The sequence below is a fragment of the Orcinus orca genome, chromosome 9, assembly GCF_937001465.1.
Source record: "Orcinus orca chromosome 9, mOrcOrc1.1, whole genome shotgun sequence".
Classification (NCBI taxonomy): Eukaryota; Metazoa; Chordata; class Mammalia; order Artiodactyla; family Delphinidae; genus Orcinus; species Orcinus orca.
Window position 1 is genome coordinate 1,448,434 of NC_064567.1, and position 20,616 is coordinate 1,469,049.

The following is a 20,616-nucleotide window of genomic DNA, read 5'->3' on the forward strand; positions in this document are numbered from 1 at the left end:
TTGGATCTTCGTTGCTGTGCACAGGCTTTCTCTAGTTGCGGTGAGCGGGGGCTACTCTTGGTTGCAGTGCGCAGGCTTCTCATTGCGGTGGCTTCTCTTGTTGCAGAGCGCGGGCTCTAGGCATGCGGGCTTCAGTAGTTGTGGCTCGTGGGCTCTAGAGCGCAGGCTCAGTAGTTGTGGCGCACGGGCTTAGTTGCTCCGCGGCATGTGGGATCTTCCCATACCAGGGCTCAAACCCGTGTCCCCTGCATTGGCAGGTGGGTTCTTAACCGCTGCGCCACCAGGGAAGCCCAATTTTGCTGCATTTAATATGTGAAATGGAGAACAGCCTGAAGTTTCTCCAGCTGCAGTCTCTCCCCTTCCTGCCTAACTTCTTCCCAGCACCGAGGCATAGCTTTGTAACCTGCTCATTTGCCTTGGGTGGCCCTGGCACCCGGCTGCTTGTCTCAGCAAGTTGCCACTGGTCTGCATCATTGGTCCTCTCTGTGCTCCGGGCCTGGCGGGGTGTTCCAGTGGGCTGGTGGTTGAAGTCCACCTCTCGACTGGCTGACAGAGCAATGGTGCTTGGCTTTTCATCAGAAATACGACGCTTTATCCTGCTGAGTGGTCAAATTTTCCCTGTGCACAATGGCAAATTCTCCGCTACAAGGCACTAGGACAGGAGGCAGACATCTGTTGCACAGACATTCCTACCAAGAGCTGTTACAGGAACAAGGGTAAGCACGGAGAATCTGTGCTTTGGGCCACACAGGTCTAGATTCAAATCCTGGCTCTGCCACTTGCTGGATGCATAATTTGGGGGCAAAGGAACAGAAGTACCCAGGCTCCATCTCCTCCCTGCAAAATGGGCATAACACCACATATGGCAGCTCTGCTAGACTGTCCAGCAATTTAAATTACCCCTTCTCCACTGGACTTCCGCCATACTAAAAGACCACAAGCGTTAAAAAAAAATTCCCTTCTGTTTGATGATTTTATGATGCCCACCCATCCTCTGTGAGGATGGATGGCAAAATACATTTTTCATGGATCATGAAATTGAGATCCAAGGAAATTAGCAAATTGCCAAGGAAATAGTTAATAAAATGAGAAACGAGAGCAGAACTAGTCATGCTTCTGTCGGGTGATGCAGAGAAAAAATAAGATTCCGACAAGGTTTGCTATGCAGCCTGAGGTCTTTCCTTTGGAATGACCCTAGGAAAGACATTCTGTGATACATCCCATCGTACAGGCTGTAGGGTTGCCTCCACCAAGTGCTGGCTCCCCCGAGCGCCCCCACTGTGCATGATTTGACGGTGTTTCAGGTTTTGTTTTTGGCCGCACCGTGCAGCACGTGGGATCTTAGTTCCCCTGCCAGGGATCGAACCCGAGCCCCCTGCATTGGAAGTGCAGAGCCTTAACCACTGGACCACCAGGGAAGTTCCTCGATGGTGTTTCTAATTGTTTCATCTCTGCACGCTTTTTCCTCCCCTAAGAAGCAATTAAGTTCCATGAGCACAGAAAGGTATTTTAAGTTACTGCTTTATCCTTCAGTATCAAGGTGGTTGTGCAAAGTGGCTTAGTAAGTACTTGCTGACTTGGATCGTGTTAAGTAGCCAGTGTGGACTCCTCCCCCTGGCTGCAGCAGGGAATATGTCCGGGGAGGGGGCAGGTATTCCAGAGTACAGTTTCAGTGAGTCCTCACGTACTTGTGTGGCAGAAAACTCACTTTGGGAGGTTACCTGTGCTCCCCGGGCCCCTGGCTGGCCTAACTCTGGCCACGCTCTGACCACGTTCAGACTAAGCAGCGGAGATGAAAATCAAGTCCATCCACTTTGCCCCAGGTGTGGCCGTGACCCCAGGGTGGATGAGGGGGCCAGGCAGATGTCTGCAGAGCTTGCCATCTACTGCTGTCTTACGTATGGCCGAGGACTGCTTTTCCCTCTGACTTGTCAGTAGACAGTCCCAGCTAATAACCAGAAAGACAAGGTGAGCCCACTTGCTTTGACCCAACAGAAGGATTCAGGGTGAATAGAAGGAGACGGCCCGCCCTTTACACCCCCTGGGAAAGGCTGATCTGCTGCTGTGGCGGAGATCTTCCAGCCTCATCCAGATCGCAGGGTCCCCCCCCCACACACATCTCAGCCAGAGCTGCGGAAGGAATGGGCCACCAGCTTCAACCGACCTAAAGTCCTCCTCTCTCCTCAAGAAATGCATTGCAGTAAAGCCCACACCGTGCCCGCTACTGTCTTTCCCTGGGAGCAGGTGTCACGCAGAGGGGTGACTTATGGAAGGAGCATGGCTGCGGGGATCAGAAGACAGGCCCCAGTGCCGCCACACGACCCTGGGCAAGACCCTAACTTCTCTAATCTGGCTTCCCATGGCCCCTAAGGCCCAGACACACGATGTTAAAATTCCCCCCCAAACCCCTCCCCTGCATTCAGTGAGCAGACCTAAAGGTCGGGACCCCTCTGTGCTTGGAGGAGAGGGGCTTGAGGTTTCTGTGGAAGGGGGTCCTCAACAGAGCCTGCGGCAGGAGGCTGCCCTGAGGGGCTGGGACAGTGTCATGGGCCCTCAGTGCACGCGGCATGTGGAATCTTAGCTGCCTAACCAGGGGTCAAGTCTGGGCCCCCAGCAGTGGAAGCACAGAGTCGCAACTGCTGGACTGCCAGGGAAGCCCCTCATGTTGCCACTTTTAGGACACAGCCCTTGAGGAGAAACCTGGGGGATCTCTTTACTCTGGGGAAGAATCCCGGGGTGCCTAGGGGAGAACTTCCCAGTCTAGGAAGCTGTGGGGAGGGAAGGATCCGCAAAATAGGTTTGTAACTTCCTTCCCCTTGGAGGGCAGGGAGAAGAGGGGCTGAGGAGTTCCCGAGACTCTGGCTGGAGTCTTGGGAGCCCCTCCCAAGGAGCCTGGAAGGAACTGCCCTGCCCGCCCTCTGAGCCTTAAGACTGGGGAAGCCTTCTAGGAGCGGCCTGGTGAGCGGGAGGTGGCAGGTGGATCTCCGGAGGGCCACAGGCAGGGGTGAGGGCAGGGGAGTGGCAGGGGACAGTGGTGCACACTGGGGTGCAGCCGCAGGGAGCTAACCATCGTCCCTTGGACCCCGGTTCTTACTGCCATCCAGGTCCCACCTTGCAGGGACACCATGGGGGCCAAGCCACTGACCCTCGGGGCAAACGCGTGCCCAAAGGAGCCGGGACTGGGGGAGGGGAGGAGCCCCCTCCTTCACCAGCGCCGGAAAGGGTGTGGGCTCTGCCCCCCAGCCCCTCTTCCCCGGTTGGGCGGGTGGGGGGTCCCCCACGTGTTACAGGCATTTGGGACATGGGTCCGGGGAGAGCTGGGGGGCTCGGGGGGCCCGCACAGGCCAGCGGGTCCCAAATCACCGCACAGGGGGAGGGGCGCCGGCACAAATCTTCCCGGGAGGAATTAGTTAATTCGTCAGTTAATTCAGGAAAGGTGGATCCCTCCTCGGCCAAGCTGAACTTTCGGGTTGTCGGATGGTGGTGTGCCCGCCTTCAGCGAGGGCCGTTTGCTTCCCTGAAGAGGCCGAGACGGACTGGACAGAGAGAAGGGGCCAAGCCAGTTCTGAAAATGATTTTAAAGGCTTTCGAGGCTGCAAGGAGGGAGGCGGCAGTGGAACAGGAGACCGGAGGGATCGCCCCCAGAGCCAGCGGGGCTTCGCTGGGCGCCGCGGCCCCATGGGGGGCAAGGAGGGGCGCGGGGCTCCTCTGAAGGGTCCTCACCGCGGGGCCACCCGGCTGGGAGCAGATTTAGAATCCAGAGAATCTAGGTAAAGGCCCCGGGCTGCGGAGGTGTCTGCGGGAGCCCAGACTCGACCCCGAGCGGTGCCCACCTACCCGGGGAGCTGCCAGGCGGCCAAGCAGCCCACTCCGGCCAGATGTTCAAGACAGATGAGGGACGAGTAGTTAAAACCCACATTATATAGTTCTGTCTGGTATAAAATTGCATGTGCTGACCCGTATCTTCTAACTGGAAACGGACTCGAGTCACTTAAAATATTGCAACGTCGATAGGACTAATTAATTGGAAATAAGAAACGAAAGAATACAATTAAACGAGAAGAGAATCATTTTCTAATTTAATAGAGGGACATTTATAAAGATCACAAGCTAAAAGGCATCGAAGGATTCTATCGACATTCTATTAAATCAGCCGCCACGCCCCGGGCGGGAGGAGGACCGAGGAGCGCGGCACCCGGGCTGGCTTCGGCGCGGCTGATTGGTGCCGCCGGGAGCCCCACGTTTGCGTCGGACCCGCCGGCCCTCCCCGCGGAATTCACTCCCCTCTGCCCGCGGCTCAGACCCAACCGCTCCCGCTCCGACAGCCCCAGGCCGGGAGAAGCCTGCCTCTCCGCCCGGGAGGCCCGGGTTCGCAGACAGATTACAACAAAATTACTAATTGGAAAATGAAATTGTCAAAAAAGCATCTCCCCACCCCCGCATATACAATATCCTTAAATATTAAGATATTTTATTAGACCCACTTCCTAACAATAATTTATTGCAATAAAACGGACACCGCAGGTCCCCCTAAATTGTCTTTTCATAATGAATAAATTTAAGCAGGCTAATTAATATATAAACTAGCCCGATTTGTCAAGTTGATTTGTATTTTAGTTAATTGTGAAAGTAATTACCACATGGTCAAATTAACAGCTTTCTGGAAATGACCGAGCCTGAGGTTTTATTTCCTTCCTGGGTGAAGAAAATTCATTTTTCCAAGCTCTTGATGTGATGAATAAAAGTCATAAATCTGGGTGATTGGTGCAGGCAGAGTCTAAATGGCTTCATATTTCATTTTAGGTTTAATAGAAATATTCATGCTCTGTTTTAATGAAATTAAATTGAGGGGGGATGGGGCTGGGAGGTGGCAGTGGCCGGGGGCTTAAAGGGACAGCGCACGTTTTTCTTCCCCCACCTGCGGGCCCGGGGCGCTGAGGTCACCTCCAGTGGGCAGCCCATCTGCCACACCTTTCTGTGGGAGCCCAAGGCCTGGAGGTCCTCCTTTGCAGCTCACCTGGGGCGCAGGTGGAGGCAGCAACTCGAGAGCCCCGACCCAGGTGCACTCCCTGGCAGCTGGTGCCCTCTCCCGTGCGCTTGCTGAGGTCACTAAGCAAGGCCAGGGTCAGCCCTGGGTGCAGGTGCAATCCCGCCCAAAGAAAGCCTTTCGGCCTGTTTATGCTCAGGCCCGTGCTGACCCGGCGGAATCCGGGGTCCACTCTCTTCTCCCTTCTGTCCCCTGGTAGGAGGGCTGTGTGGCAGCGACCCCTCACTCATGCCCTCTAGCCCTCTACTCTGTGCCGCCTGCGACATTCCCTTCCCCTCCAAGGTGATCCTGCCGGAACCTGGACCACCAGCGCCCAGAAGAGTGAACCTAATGCACCGGGCTGCAGAGGCCTCTCCTCGGCCCTCAGAGGAAAAGGAAGGGAGTCTTCAGAGCCAGCAACTTTGCTACGCTCATTGGCGGTAGGGTGTTCCAAGTTTGGGGGAAGCCCGCGCTGACAGCCGCTCGGGGCGCCTGGGGTGGGGTGGGGTGGGTGTGAGGTCCGTCGGGGTGTCCCTCCGCCTCAGGACAGTCCTGGATCTGCAGCCCCTTAATGGAGCTGATCTGTGACTTGTTGATTTCCCCTGAGCAAATAAGGCTTTGATGCAGTCCCAGCAAGAGTGGTTAGCTGATGAATTGACAAAAACTAATCAGCTTTATTGGCAAACAGGTTAAGGGCACGGGCGTGTCAGTAATCCTCAGCCTGACCCCTCCTCCATTAACCGAGGCAGGCTGATTAGAGTGAGGAGACCCTCTCGCGTTTTGCACAGAAATTGCTTTCATAAACTCACCATTATTAGCAGTCGATGCGAGCAGCTAATTTAGAGAAGACATCCCAGGCACGTCACATCTATCTTCCGGGTTTATGTATCATTATCTCATTTACAGAATGTCGCAGTATAATATGTGTTTTTGGCAACAGGCTTGGCAGCGCCCGGGCTGCGCCGCTCTTTTTAGCAGCACAGCGGAGACCTCCTCGCCTCCTTCCCCACCACCGGGCCCGGAAATGCCCCCATGAGGGCCGGAGCCGGAGGGCGCTTCCCGGGCGGGCAGCGAGAACTGGGGTCCTCCCCACACCCACGTGCGCCCCTCCCAACGCGCCCCTCCAGACGCGTGCACCCCGCGCACGCCGCCCCAGCTGCGCCCGGCTCGCTGGCCCGCGGGGCCCTGGCGCGCGGCCCGACCGAAGAATTTGCTCCAGCCTGGGAGCCGCGGGGTGCGAGTTCGCCGTTGTGCCCGGCATCCCTTCCTCGGGGCTCGGGCGGCGGCGCAGGTGGCCCGGGGCGGCCGCTCCCCTGCGCCTGGGGGGCGCGGTCCCGGCATCCCTCTCAGGCCTCGGCCGGCTGGGTCGCAGAGGCCCCGGGCCTGTGCGACAGCCGCCGGCCCGGAAGGCCCCTCTCCGCCCTCCCGGGCTCCCGGGGCGGCGGGTCTGACCTTTCCCTCCCCCGGCGGCGGCGGCGGCGGCGGCGGCGGCGGCGGCGGCACCGCGGCCCAGATGCGCCTGGCAGACCGGAGTGGGCCACCTGTTCCTCCGGCTAATTATTTTAATGTAGGGGGCCTAGCGTCACCGGGTGCGCGCCTCCTGCAGCGACAGACGGCGGCGGGGCCGAGGACCCAATCCAGCCTTTCAATGGAATTTCCCAGATGGGCCGAGGGGAGGCCAGGCGGGTCACCAGGGGCCCTTTAACGAGTTCATTAGCCAAATTATCTTGCCCGCAGCACAGGGCCCGGGAGACTGGGGGAAGGGAGCTAGCGCGGAGCGGTTCCGCGGGCCTCTCTCCCCCCTGGTCTCGGCGGAGATGAGGGGGCGAGATGCTGAGTGCAGGGAAGGGGAGAAAAGCCCCAGCCCAGCGGGCATCGGCGAAAGGGAGGCGGACCCTCCTCTGTTGTTTAGCAGCAGACACACCACCTCCCTGCCACTGTTAGGTTCCACAGGTGGGAGCCCGGCCGGGTCAAAGGCCAAGTGGGAAAAAGTGTTATTAGATGCATCCAATGAAGAGACTATAATGTAATAAGGAACGTGACTGACCGGGCTATGGTGTGAGGCCCGACTGCAGGACTTGAGGCCAGAGCCTGGCCTCTTTGCTGTGGGTTCTGGAGCAAAGTGCCTTGATTTCTCAGAGCCTTAGTTTGCCCGTCTATAAGGCATGGGGGCATGGGTGTGATTTCCACAGTTACCATGACTAGGAGGGGACTCTTAGAAGGTGCACTGAAACAATACCGTGAGCACTTGGACGTCCCGGCAGGAGCGCGGCTCGAAAATCGGCCTCGCCACCCCCTGCCCCACCGCACTTCCAGCTCTTCCCAGGGCCCCAGGTTCCTCGTGGGTGAAACAGCCCCTGTTCACATGGTGCGGCAGGGCAGGGAGTCGCCTTCTGCCCGGCTGACCACATCCCACCCAAGCCCACTTAGGAAACCTGGGTGTAGGTGTGATGGGGAGAGAGGCTGCCCTGGGAAAGGCGGAGGAAGCCCAGGGATGGCGTTTCTGGCAAACCAGCCGCCTCCTGTTTGCAAATACAAACACCCCCCCCCCAAATCCACCCCAAGTCTGAGATCCGTCCTGGGGCCTTGAGTGTGCACCTGCGGGCAGGGGCTGGGGCCAGGCTGAAATAGATGAACTTGACCCAGACACCATTTGCCCATCTTGAGGCATATCCCCCAGCTCTGGGAAGTCATGTCAGGTGGAGATCCAGTCTCTCTCTCTCTCTCTCTCTGTTTCTCTGTCTCTCTCTGTCTCTGTCTCTCCCCCCCCCCCCCCGCAGCCTCAGCTGCTGCCACCTCAGCAACTACTAAATACACCAATTAGCAACAACTTCCTGCCGTTATCCACCATGGATTTGGACATTAGCGCGCTACTACCCAGCCATAATTTCGAGTCAGAGCGCACTAAAAAGTTCACACACTGAAGCATTAAAACGCCCCCAAGCAACGTCTTCCGTGTATTTGTGCTTCTCCCCTGTGCTGTCATCCTCACCCCCACCCCCACCCCGCCTGCGGGTCAGCAGCCACCGTTCAGGCTGGAGTGGAGCCAGCCCGCGTAGGTCTGACCTCCTAGCGGCCAGAGCTCCTGGCTCGGACTCTGCAACCCTCTCCTCCTGCCGTGGAGGGGGTGTCGAGGGTGGGGAGGTGTGGCCAAGCACCTGGGGCCACAGGGCTGCCCGAACACCTTAGAAGGTGGGTCCTCGATGACCAGACACATTCCCCTGGGAGATGGGAAAGCCGGGCTCTCCCAAAGCAGATAAACATCGTTCTCAGTCTTAAATTATCGAGGCGCAAGACTCACTCACAGAGAACTGTAGGTCCCCGTCAGCGATGGTTTGGAGAGGGGTCCTGTGGGCCTCTGCATTCTGAAAAAGCTGGCTTCGCAGGTGCACGCACTACATACCTTGTTTCCGATAACAGCTTGAAGTACAGGCCACTGTGTGAACCTGCAATTAAATTACATTTAATTTAAATCCTCTGACAAAAATACAGTCTTCTGGGGAAGTCTCTGTTGAGGGCTGTTTTCCCCCAATGTGATTAAAGGGACCCCAATGAACTTCCCCCCACCCCACGTTCCCGAATTCTTGGGGAGAAATTTGTTTCCCTTTGTAACCCAGGAAGTTCGAATTTGTGCCGCAGAAAGGCTGGAAACGCCCTCCTTCCCTGGGTCAGAAGGAAACCTGCAGGGGAATGGGGACCGTCTCCTCCCGGGGGCCAAACGCTGAGCGGGGCACCGCCAGGCCTGTCCCTAGCCTTTGGTGTCCCGGGAAGCTGGGAAGCGGCCCAAGGTCCGAGGGTAACGCAGATATTTCTGTATTTGGAGGAAATTTCCAGAAATAGAAGGCCCGTAGCTTGCCGGATTGTTGGAATGTTACGAATTTAAATCCCGCAGCCTTCCCCGACCTCTTAGCAAGCCCTCGGCAATGAGCCCCTGATCTGAGGCTGGGTCAGGTGGAGAGGGCCAGACCCGCGACCCCGGGACGCCCGGAGGTGGGCCCGGTTCCGGTCCAGGCCCCGGGCGACACGAAGCCGGGTGCGCAGGGCGAGGCCGGGCAGCGGGGCCGCGGGATAAAGCGGCAGCCCGTCCTGCGGGTCCCACCTCGGGGTGGAGTGCGTCCGTGGGCTCCCACGTTTTCCAGGCTCTTTAAAAGGCCGAGCGCCCCCGGGTCAGGGAGGAGGTCAGCAGATCAAAGGGCGGCGCTAACTACGAGGTTCCTTTGGCCCTCGGGGCTCTGCTGCTGGGGGGCGGGGGACACCTGCGCGGACCCGCCCCTCCCCCGCGCTCGCCTTCCGGTGACCCCAGCCCCCTCCCCCCGCGCCCGCGTCCCCAGGCCCGGCGCGGTCCCCGAGTGTCTCTCCCGCGGTTTCCTTCCTCGCTCTCCCGCCTCGCTACAGAGCTACTTCCCCAGCCGCAGACCCGAGGGTCCCTACACCAGCATCTTCGCAGAGTAATTCGAGTGTCCCGGTTCGAATCCCATCGCCACCGCGAGTTTGGGTCCTGCCCTCAGGCACGTTACCTAGCATACCACGCCTGTTTCCTGAAGGAAACCCCGAGAGGTTAAATTGAAGTTTAGCTGAGTTCATCCGGGGGTGGGGGGAAGGCATGGTTTCAGCAGGACGGGCTAAATCACCCGCACCGGCCCTGGTCTCAGTTCTGGAAACCTCAAGCTCTGGGAGGGTGGGGTGTACAAAGTGGTCACCAGGGAAAGTCCTCTTCCAACCTGTGTTCCAGGGCCAGCGGTCCAGAGTCGCCTTCATGCTGGGTGCTCCGTTGTGCCTGCCCCACTTCATGAGAAAGGAAGCAATCCGTAAACGATGAAGAAAGATGCTGCCTCCCATCATCTGAATATGTGACTATATAGGGTTTATCCCAACTCCGTATACATAATTCCAGACATGGATGAAAACAGCTCTTTCTTTTGCAAATGTTTGTAAAAACCACCAGTTCTCCTTTCTAAGGAGTGGGAGAAAGGGTAGTGCAGGCAGTGTTCAGTATCTAAAGGAAGGCCCTATGGAAAGAGAAAGGGATGCATTGGCGGGAGGGAAGGGACCGGATGGGAGCCAGCTACATGAAAGGGGCACCAGGCCCTCAATGCTGCTTTGCTTGGGAGCCGGAGAGTTCTCCCCGGTGTCCTGGGACTGGATGCTGTCCCCGGGCACCTGGAGACTGAGGCTGGGAGCAGCCCTCAGACCAGACCTTTGATCTCTCGCTGCGGCCCTTCCCAAGACCAAGCCCTGCTCCTGTCTGCCCAAAACCTGCTTCAAAGCCAGCTGGGCTGGATCAATACAGATGCTGGAGACAGGAAGAGCCCTGGTGTGCTCAGCTTCACACACCATAAACCACACAAAGACCCCAAGCTTCCGAGACCTCTTCCCCTCTCTCTCCCTCTCTCTTCCCGTACAACTTCACAGACACCTCCAATATGTCTTCCCTAATTCTTAACATAAACAGGGTATCTGATCATTTTGAAGTCATTCAGCACTGCAGGGTCCATTTTGTCTAACCCCGACTTTTCGAGACAAAGAAAGAGATCCATGAAGATAAAGAAGCTGCTGCCTCTGCAGCCACACTGCACTTAGAGGCGGCCAGGACCTGGGCCAGGGCGGGCGGGCTGAGTCCACTTCGGATCCGGCACCTGGGCCCTCAGGTGCTGTGGACTGGGGGGTAATCAGATGAACCTGCCTGAGCTGGGGCCCACCTGTGGACGACGTCCATTCTGTGTGTACAGGAAGTGTTATTCTCAGCTGGCCCAGGCAGAGTAGAAGCATGGGGGAGGGGGAGATTCTGAGGAGTTGGGGAGCATACTTGCTGTAGAACAAAAACATGGTAAAGTGAGTTGCTCTGGGAGTTATTAAAAAAATAATTTTGTTGAGGAAGATGGGGTGACTTATGAAGTCTAGACTGCACACCCCCACCACCAACTAAACTAGCCCCAGCAGGGGTTATTTCAGGTAGGAGAGACAGGCGTCAGGCTCTCCAAGATCCACCTTGGGAAATTTACTTTGCACTCCTTCCCCTGCCCCAACCTCCTACATCATTGCCTTCAGAACCAGCAGACGGAGGAGGGGGAGGGGATGAGACACGGGAGAGGCAGCCGGCCTCCGAGCTCACCCCCATCAGAGGAGGGGGCCACGTTTGCTTGCTCTCTCGGAGAGGTAGAGTGGCAACAAAGACACTGTTACCCTTTCTCGAAGGGTGAAGGTCTCCTGTCCCAGAACAGGTGGCTAAGCTCAGGTATCTTTGTAAAACCCTCCTTCTGCAGAGGGAACAGACAGGATGGGGAACAGGGCTGGGGATACCGGGAACACTGAGGGCAGCAGGTGGGAACGGTGAGGCTCCTGCAGTCAGACCTGACCTCATTCCAAACTCTGAGGCTTAACAGTTTGCGGGCATGAGAGTCTCAACCTCTTTGAATCTGCACTCTGTGAAATAGAGATTTCATCTGGTATCATAGGGAGGATTAAGGAAGATAATTCTAGAAAGCTCATGGCACATAGTAGGTGTTCAAGAGATGTGAGTGTACCCCTCTCTCCACTCAGAGACAGAAGGACTGCATTTTTACCACCACAAAGACATAAGAAAGACAAGAGATATGAGAGACAAGACAAACACCATGTAAGTGCTGTTATTTCTGTTTACAAGTTAATATTGGATTTTGCAAAGCTATATAACATTTATTCCATTTGCTGTCACTTCTCCACTGCTATCCTCCTAATCTTCCAAGTAGTCCTGTGAGTCTCGGAACTACACTGTTACAATGAAAAAGAAACACTGCTTACCCACAGAATCACTGCAATCCACTCTCACCTGGGTAAAAAAAGCCTTTTGAAGGGAAATGACTTGTTCCCTGTATTTACCTTTAAACATCCCTCTTGTGGCAACCTGACCTGCTAATTTTAAAGTTTACCTGGCCCTGTTGTTTTTTTTTTTCCCTTGGTCCTCTGCCCCTCCCACAGCCCCCTTCCTGTCCTTTATTCACCTCTCACCTGCACGGGAAGCCAGGCTTCCAGAACCCGAGCTCCTTCTCGAATTCTCACATCTGTCTGGGGAAGATAACTAGGTCTAACGGAGGTATTGACAAAGACCGGTGTTGGTGGCCTCTGGGCTCCTTGACCTGCGCGTCCATTCTTTCTGCTTCAAAAAGCCTTTGGAAGTGCTTTTACTGTAAATATTTGAAATGTGAGTATGGGGCGGAGGTGAAGTCTGGATTCTCATCCCACTCCCTTGCTCAGACAAGGGAAGCCCTTTCCTCCAATTTTCCAGGAGCTGCAGGCAGCAGAGAGCCTGCATTTTCCAGCCTGGGGCCTGGGGCTAGCAGGATCAGTGACCGGCCTCGGCTGACTCCCGCCCGGCTGGGCTTCCCAGGGCCCAGATGGGTGCAGTCTCCTGCCTGCCCACGGGCCGGTGTCCCTCGGCAGAGGAAGAGCTCTGTAATCGAGGTCCTGCTCCATGGCGGGTGGACGACGTCTCCAAGCCGACCTGGGTCCTGCAGGCCGCTCGCACCAAACTCTCACCTTGACCGGGAGGACTGAAGGCGCGGGCTTGTGGAAGGCAAGCTCGCGCTCGGGTACACGTATGCCTCACTCCCCCACAAACAACACCTGCAACGCACAGAACTTCCCCGGAAAGGTGAGGGGGCTGGCGACAGGGACACAAACCCCTCGGGCGCAGGGCTTGGGGACCAGAACGGTCTTCGCTGAGCTGCCTGCACTGAGCAGAGCGGCTCGACCTGGAAGCAGCGTGGGCTCTCCTTGCAGAAGTGGACAAACTCAAGCGCCGGCGAGGAGGAGGGAGAGGACGCACGCTGCTGGCTCTAGGTGACACGAACTCAGACCCGGACAGCGTGTGTCGCGAGCTGGACTCCGGCCGGGGGGCCCACACGGACCCCGGGGGTTGCCAGCCCCCGCCGCCCGCTCAGCGGCCGCAGGAGGGCGAGCAGGCACCCCAGGTTGCGCCTCCGAGTCTTCCAACCCCTGTCTCGGTCCCCGCCCCGCCTTCGCGGTTCGGCACCCTGGGCTGTTTAGGACCCCGCGGCGCAGGGGCGGGGCGGCGGGCGACCGGGACGGTGACAGGTGCGCCACTCGGCCAATGGCGGGGCCTGAGCCCCTCCCCAAGCCCCCGCCGAGCGCGCCAATCGGCGGCCGCGCTGCGCTTCAAGTGCGCGGAGGGGCGCGGGTCCCCAGCCCGGCGCCAGCGGCCTCGGCGCGGTCGCCTGCGGGCTGCAGCGCTGAGCCGGGCTCTCGGCCCCGGCGCGCCGAGCACTCGCGTGGGAGTTTGTGCGAGAGCGAGTGAACGCGGCCCGGGGCGGGGCCCGCACGGAGGAGGCGCCCGGACTATGGTCACCCTCGGCTGAGTTTCCGGCGGCGACTTTGATTACTGGCAAATAATCATAACAATACCGAGCCCCGGGGCTGGCCGCCGCCACGGAAAGACTCCGCGGGCCGGCACGCGGCCGCGCCACGCACCTCCCCGCGCTGATCGCCAACCCCTAACGAGCCGATGGAAAAATCCAAAAATTTCCGCATCGACGCGCTGCTGGCCGTGGACCCCCCGCGAGCGGCCTCGGCGCAGACCGCGCCGCTGGCCCTGGTCACGTCGCTCGCGGCCGCCGCAGCTGGCCCCGGGGGCGGCGGCGGCAGCGGCGGGGCGAGCGGCGGCTGCAGCCCCGCGTCCTCGGAGCCGCCCGCGGCGCCCGCCGACCGCCTGCGCGCCGAGAGCCCGTCGCCACCGCGCCTGCTGGCCGCGCACTGCGCGCTGCTGCCCAAACCGGGCTTCCTGGGCGCCGGCGGCGCGGGCGGCGGGGCGGGCGGAGGCGGAGGCGGGCCCGGGGGGCCCCACCACCACGCGCACCCCGGCGCCGCCGCCGCCGCTGCCGCTGCAGCTGCCGCCGCCGCCGCCGCCGCCGCGGGGGGTCTGGCGCTGGGGCTGCACCCGGGGGGCGCGCAGGGCGGCGCGGGCCTCCCGGCGCAGGCGGCGCTCTACGGCCACCCGGTCTACGGCTACTCGGCGGCGGCGGCGGCGGCCGCGCTGGCCGGGCAGCACCCGGCGCTCTCCTACTCGTACCCGCAGGTGCAGGGCGCGCACCCCGCGCACCCCGCCGACCCCATCAAGCTGGGCGCCGGCACCTTTCAGTTGGACCAGTGGCTGCGGGCGTCCACCGCGGGCATGATCCTGCCCAAGATGCCGGACTTTAACTGTGAGTACTGCGCAGCCCCCGAGCCTGCGGAGGGAGGAGGAAACGGGGGAGGGGAGTGCTGGCAGAAGGTTCTCTCGTGCGTCCTCCTCCACCTGGCACCTCCTTCTGCTGGTTCTCTGCTCCGAGCGAGCTGTGGGAGCGCCGCGAGGCCGCCTCGGCTCTGCCCGGGGCCTCGGAGGACTCGCGCGGGCTGCGCGATGTGGGATCGTTAGCGAATGATTAAAATACCCACGCGCGGACCTTGCTTCGCTTCCTCTCTTAATGGGAAGGGGCAGCTGGAGGTGTGAGACTAAAACCTAATGATTAACCGGCAGGCTAGAGGAGAAGGAAGTGGTGGGGGAAGGCGAGCCGAGGAGCGCCCTGGAGTCAGGTGTGCCTGGGAATCGGGGGCCACCGAAACCAGGGGTTTATCCTCAGGGAAACGGACGTGACTTCGGTCCCGCATTCTGGGTTCTGGAGAGAACCCCTGTCCCTCCCAGGAGAGGGAGCGCTCCCAGAGTTAGCGAAGGAGAAATGAGTTTCAAGAGGCTCAGGGACGTAAGGCAGGGGCCCCGGGCGACCTCCTGGCCCTTTGCGGGGCTCTGCCCGCCTCTGGAAGGGCGCTGGGTCCGGGGTGCGATGCCCAGGAGGCGGGTGGCCTGACTTGAACAGAGAGATGGCACGCTCCGGAAGGCCGAGAGATGCGCCCTCCTTCAGGGGCTCTAAGCTGCAGGTGCCCGCCTCCGAATTCAGGGCGCCCAGCACAGCGCGCACCCTCCCCAAGACCGCAGCGCGGGAGGGCTGGCCATCTCCAACCCGAGAGCCGCCCAGCTGTGGGCGGCGTGCTCGCCACCCAGGCGGGACACCTGGCCGAGGCCTGGGCCTCTCTCTCTCGGGCTTTCCTGGCGCGCGCGGGCGGGCAGGCGGGCGCGCGGGAGTGGAGCTCCAGAGATTCTGGATCTCAGGTCCGCTCGCTCCACCCGGGCACCACTCAGAGGAAGATGCTTGAGGCTTAACGATTTCAGCCGCCAAACACCCAAACAAAGAGACCCGATTGTTTCCGTCTGAATGGATTTGTTTAGACTGGGGAGACGCAGGCACGGGAAGGGAAAAAAAGCAAAAAAGAAAACAGAAATAAACACTTGCCAGAATTCAGATTCCTCTGCTAGAAGCTACGGTCGTGACTAAACAGAGAAAAGCCAGGATCCCAGGAGGCTGGAGAAGTCACAGCCGGGTGAGAAAATCCCAGCATGTGAGCTGTCTGCCCGTGGCCACCCCAGGCTGCTCCCGGCTCAGCTCCCAGAAGGCCCTAATGGCCACCCATCCCTCCCGTTGGAGTCACCCCTCCCGACCCCAGGCAAAGAAGAGGGCAAGCTTGCTCTCACTTCTGTGGCTTCAGGCATACCTGAGCTCCTGATCTGGGGTCAGCCAAACCCAAGGCACCCTTCCAGGCCTGGCCTCAGAGCCCAGCAAAGCCCTTCTGATGGAATGCCACCCCACGCATCTTTTATTGTGACCTGCATCTCCCAAAGCCTGGCAGGCTTAGTCTCCCACCGATGGGGGGGGGGCAGGCAGCGGTGATCTCCACACAGGCCTCCCCTGGGCTCTGGGTTCCCTGGCCACCCGGCTGTTTTCCCCGGCCTGCGTGGAGCCCAGGATTGCCCAGAAAACCGACTAAAGCCACATCCCTTTGCCAACACACTTAGTCCATCTCTTATTCCTAATCTCGACCCAGAGTGAGCTAATTAAAACCCAGCCAGCTTTAAGTTCAGAAAAAGAATCTGAACACCGAATCCTGAAGGGCAGTAACAGGTGACCATGCCAGAATGGGCTCTGAGAGTCCCTCCTCTGGTCGCTGGAAACCTGTTTGGTTTCCTTTAATTGGTGTCTCAGCCATCAGATGGCATTTCCCAAATGGTCCCTTCAGAGCCAGTGTTTTAATTAAAGTTCTAATGTATTGTCAAGTTGGGAATTCGGGGCCTTGTTTAACTAAAGCGGGGGGCGTGGGCCTTCCCATAAAGCAAATTGCCCATCCCATGGGAGCCTGAGCTCGTCCTGCCCGGGGCTGGCCTCTTTTCTTTCCTTTCCTTTCTTTTATTGTCTAACACTTGTCAGGCTCCTGGGAAATCAAGGGAAGTCTCGCTTTGAGGTCATAAAATTCTCTGTGATGTAACCGTGTGAAATTATGTAAATAAAGCCCAGAGACCTCCTTGAACACGTAGAAAGCCGGATCCCCCTGTGCCTAGGCCTTTAATTTGCGTAATGAGAATTGTCCTGAAAGGCTTCCAATCTCCCAAGGCTCTGCCCCTCTGGACCCTGGGCAGGCGTTGTCAATAAAACATTTTACATGCGGGAGAGCCTCTGATGAATACACATATTTAGGACCAGAATTTGGTCCTTTTCTTCCCTTCCTTCCTTCCTTCCTTCCTTCCTTCCTTCTTTCCTTCCTTCCTTCCTTCCTCAGCTTTTCCCCTTTTCTCCTATTCCTTTTGTACCTCAGGAGGTGGCAGTGGGAATCCTGCACCACTTCTTCGCTGGGCAGGAAGAAGTAGGAAGTGATTCCGGTGGCCTGTGTGGATTGGGCCTGAGTTGGGGAAGGTGCCGGGAGGAGTGGGGAGGAGGGGGTCCCTGGGCCTCTGCTACTTGCCTTTCTGTCCACCTGCTTTCTACCAACGCCCACCCAGGTGGAGAGGACGTGCCTGGGTGATAGGCTCTCTTTAATCAGGACACCCGGGCCCCGCCTGGGATGAAAAGACTTGGTCCCTCTAAACCCAAACCGTCTGGGCCCACCTGGCTGAGGGGTCCTGGGCTCCAGGGCTTCCTTGGGGAGGGGCGCTGACACTAAAGAAAGAGCAGCGACCCTGCAGGGCCGGCGAGCAGCGGGCTGTGGACTGACCCGGGCTCACGAGCCTCTCCCACCGCAGCCCAGGCGCAGTCCAGCCTCCTGGGGAAGTGCCGCCGGCCACGCACCGCCTTCACCAGCCAGCAGCTGCTCGAGCTGGAGCATCAGTTCAAGCTGAACAAGTACCTGTCGCGGCCCAAACGCTTCGAGGTGGCCACCTCCCTGATGCTCACCGAGACCCAGGTGCGCCGCCGCGCCGCCCTCTGCGCGGCCTGGCCTCCCAGGGCCACTGCCGCCTCTGCTCTCTTGACCCTCGGCCTTCCTGGGCACCTGGAGCTGTGCCCATTTGACCTTTAGGGTGTGGATTAACATCCCAGCCAGGGTTCCCATCTGCCCCCAGGGTTCCTATACTGGCACCCAGAGGTCTGATACAGCTGGTTCTGTTGGGCCCAGGAATTTGCACCCCCCCATTCTGAAGCAGGTGGTCCCCAGGCCACATGAGAGAGATTTCACTCCAGAAAGAGAGGAGGGAACATCTTGAGATTTACAGACAGGTACCCCAGCAGCCCTGGCCCTTCGCACACCTCGGTGCTGGGGTGGGAGGTAGGGGTCTTCGTCTGAGCTTCATCAGAGCCCCCAGCCGGTCTTTGGGTTTTGCGGACGCGCAGGGTGGGGAGCGCCGTCACCCTGGAGCTTCCGAGTCCTCCAATGGGAGCCCCACGCCCGGGCCTGGTGATGGAGGCGCGCGCACGGCGGGTGCGGGTGCAGGAGCCCGGGGACTCGGCGGGGACGGAGGTGGCAGGTTTCTTACGCCGCTTGTGCCCGCAGGTGAAGATCTGGTTCCAGAACCGGCGGATGAAGTGGAAGCGCAGCAAAAAGGCCAAAGAGCAGGCAGCGCAGGAGGCCGAGAAGCAGAAGGGCGGCGCGGGCGCGGGCAAAGGCGGCGGCGCCGGGGACCAAGGCGACGAGGAGCTGCTGGGGCCGCCGGCGCCCGGGGACAAGGGCAGCGGACGCCGCCTGCGGGACTTGAGGGACAGTGACCCCGAGGAGGAGGACGACGACGACGACGAGGACCATTTCCCCTACAGCAACGGCGCTAGCACGCACGCCGCCTCCTCTGACTGCTCCTCCGGGGCCGACTCGCCTGCCCCGCGGTCCGGCGGGCCCGGCCACCAGCTCCCGCCCCAGTAGGAGCCCCGCGGCCGGCGGGTGGCGGTCCGGCCTGGATGCTGCGACCCCTCCCATGCCCCCCAGGGCCGCCCCCCAGGCCCGCGAGCGGAGGCGGCCCGGCCCTGGCGGCTGCTGCCCTTGTGGGCCCCAGCAGCCGTCTGCTCTTCAAGGGACGGAAAAAGGGAGGCCCAGCAGGTTCAAACTTGATCTCTGGTTCTTTTTCGTTTAATTTGGTTTGCGCTGGGGGGAGGTGTTTCCGAGAAGAACTGAGCGCTCATCGGGGGAGGCTCCCGGTTCCCCTCCTGCCGAGTGGAGAAGGCGGAAACCTACAGTGTTAAACCACCTCCGAGACTTGAAACCTCTGGACACGCCGTTCTTCTGAGTGCTCAGAAAAGAAAAAATGTTTTGTGCTTATGTATCTTGGGGGGAGGGGGAGGGATTTATGCCATGAGCGTCCAAACTGCTGGAAGTCCCAAAACTGTATTGTCTTTATTTTTGTATATTGTATTTATAAATATATATATAAAGAAATGTCTACTTACGCATGCTAAATTATCATTTAGCTTCTCCCATCGCCCACGATGGAATGTAAAATAAATTGGTTTTTTTACTGGGTGAGAGCGCAAATCTTTTGAGGGGAGTTGTGAAAGCGGGGTTTACTATTTTTGTCGTTGAAATGATGGGCTGTATTCCTCAACTGACAGCAGAAGGTGAAAATCAGAATCGCGGGTGTCCGGACCGCCACCTCTCTGGGCCCCGAGGCCGGTGAGGAACTTGATTCCGGCTGCTGGGGAGTCGCAGGTACGAAGTGTCGGTAAAAATACCGAGGCCAGGTGTCAGCGCGCGTCCGCGTGCCGGCTCACATCTGTCCCGGATGCGAGGATCTCCAAGGAGTCACTTTGGACGCCATGTACTTATTTTCCTCTTTCTCTGAGGATCTTCTTGCATCGCCGGCGCTCCAGAAGCGGAAACACACTATTTGAATGTTTCAGAAAACAAGCTCCAAACCACCAGACTTCACTGGTCTCTGGGGTCCGTGCGGCCCGGGGCGCTGCTCGCGCGCCTTTTCCGCATTGCCTCGCGTAGCGCGGCGCTTCTCTTTCTCGTCGGCCCTGGCGTCTCTCCCGAAAAACCTTCTCGGGCCGGCCAGGACTGGTTTTCCTGGATCTGGGCAAACGTCCGCGAGGACAGCACCGGGCGACTGGAGCGCTCCAGCCGGGCCGCGATGGCTGTGGGTTAATAAGGTTCGGCAGCGCGCGCCATCCATCACCCGGGCCGAGCCGGGCCTTCACCCTGTGCTGCACGCATGCCGGGCTCGCCCTCCGCGCGGCTCCCCTTCCCCCACCGCTGACGCGCGGGCCTCTCCTGGGCCTGGAGGAAATAGGTGAGCCAGGGACACTGCTTCTTCCTCCTTCCCTCGTGGCTTCCTCCTTCCTTCTGTTTTTCACTCTTTCTCACCAGCAACTGGGCCGGGGTGCGCCCCTCCCCCTCCCCTCCCCCTCCCCCCTGCTCTCGCCCCCTTGTCTCCCCCTCCTCCCAGCTGGTAAATGAGTTCAGATGGGCCTGGAGTTAAATTTGGGTGATTACCACGCAGGCGAGCGGGGCCACTCCTCGACTTCAGGGCCAGGGTGAGCTTAATATCCTCGCTGGCAGCTCATTATCACCCCGGGCTCCTTCCATAAAGTCCAACCTCAGCCAAGCCCGGGGGCGCGGCGCTGCTGGGAGCCTGGGCAGGAGCTGCTGTCGGGCGCGGGCGGCAGGGCGCGGGCCTGGCCGCCTCCGGGTCCAAAGGTGCTTTGGGGGGACACGGACCTGGTTTGCAACTGGTGGGAGAGCCCCAGAGCCCGAGGAAAGGGGTGGGAAAATTAGAGAGAGGGGATGGGGAGGGGGAGAGGAGAAAGACAGATGCCTTTGGGGGTTGAAAAAAATCTGCAATCCGTGTGTATCTCGTTTTAATTTCTACCACATTGGGGAAGTTCAGCCTGAAGCCATCTCTACCCCGGCTGGCTCCACATCTGAGGGTTATTCCCCGCCGTCCCCCTGCTCGGCTGGCCCAGCGTCAGCGCCCCTACCTCAACACTGGGCCCCCCGGGGACCGGCGGCGGCCGGGGAGGGGGTGTAGCGTCCGACCTGGAAGCTGGGGCGCCGCCGGCCTCGGCGGAGGGTCCGTCCCTCCACCCCAAGGTGCAGACCCTCCTGAACCCGGGAATCGTTCGCTCCCTCGGCGACAAGGGGCAGAGGCGCACTAAAGGAAGATAGAATGATTGTGACCCCCGCCCCCGTCCTCCAGCAGAGCGAGCCCGGGTTTGGTGCGGGGACTTGGCGGCCGGGAAGGCGGGACCCGCCCGCGGCCCCAGCGTCTCCAGCCAGCGGCTTAAGCGCGACGGAATTTATCTCGCTAA

At 59.5% G+C, this 20,616-nt stretch overlaps 1 protein-coding gene across 1 annotated transcript; it reads left to right on the forward strand.

The window, feature by feature from the left end:
* The first annotated feature begins 13,216 nt into the window (after positions 1 to 13,216).
* MNX1 (motor neuron and pancreas homeobox 1) lies at positions 13,217 to 18,829 on the forward strand. The gene is made up of 3 exons (XM_049715055.1): positions 13,217 to 14,223; positions 17,127 to 17,287; positions 17,873 to 18,829. The coding sequence occupies exons 1-3, from the start codon at positions 13,527 to 13,529 to the stop codon at positions 18,233 to 18,235; spliced, it is 1,221 nt and encodes a 406-aa protein (XP_049571012.1). The 5' UTR covers positions 13,217 to 13,526; the 3' UTR covers positions 18,236 to 18,829.
* Positions 18,830 to 20,616: the final 1,787 nt, after the last annotated feature.

Coding starts and splice junctions, on each gene's coding strand:
- MNX1 (XM_049715055.1), top strand. CDS start 13,527: ATGGAAAAATCCAAAAATTTCCGCATCGACGCGCTGCTGGCCGTGGAC. Junction 14,224..17,126: donor CAAGATGCCGGACTTTAACT/GTGAGTACTGCG, acceptor CTCCCACCGCAG/CCCAGGCGCAGTCCAGCCTC. Junction 17,288..17,872: donor TGATGCTCACCGAGACCCAG/GTGCGCCGCCGC, acceptor TTGTGCCCGCAG/GTGAAGATCTGGTTCCAGAA.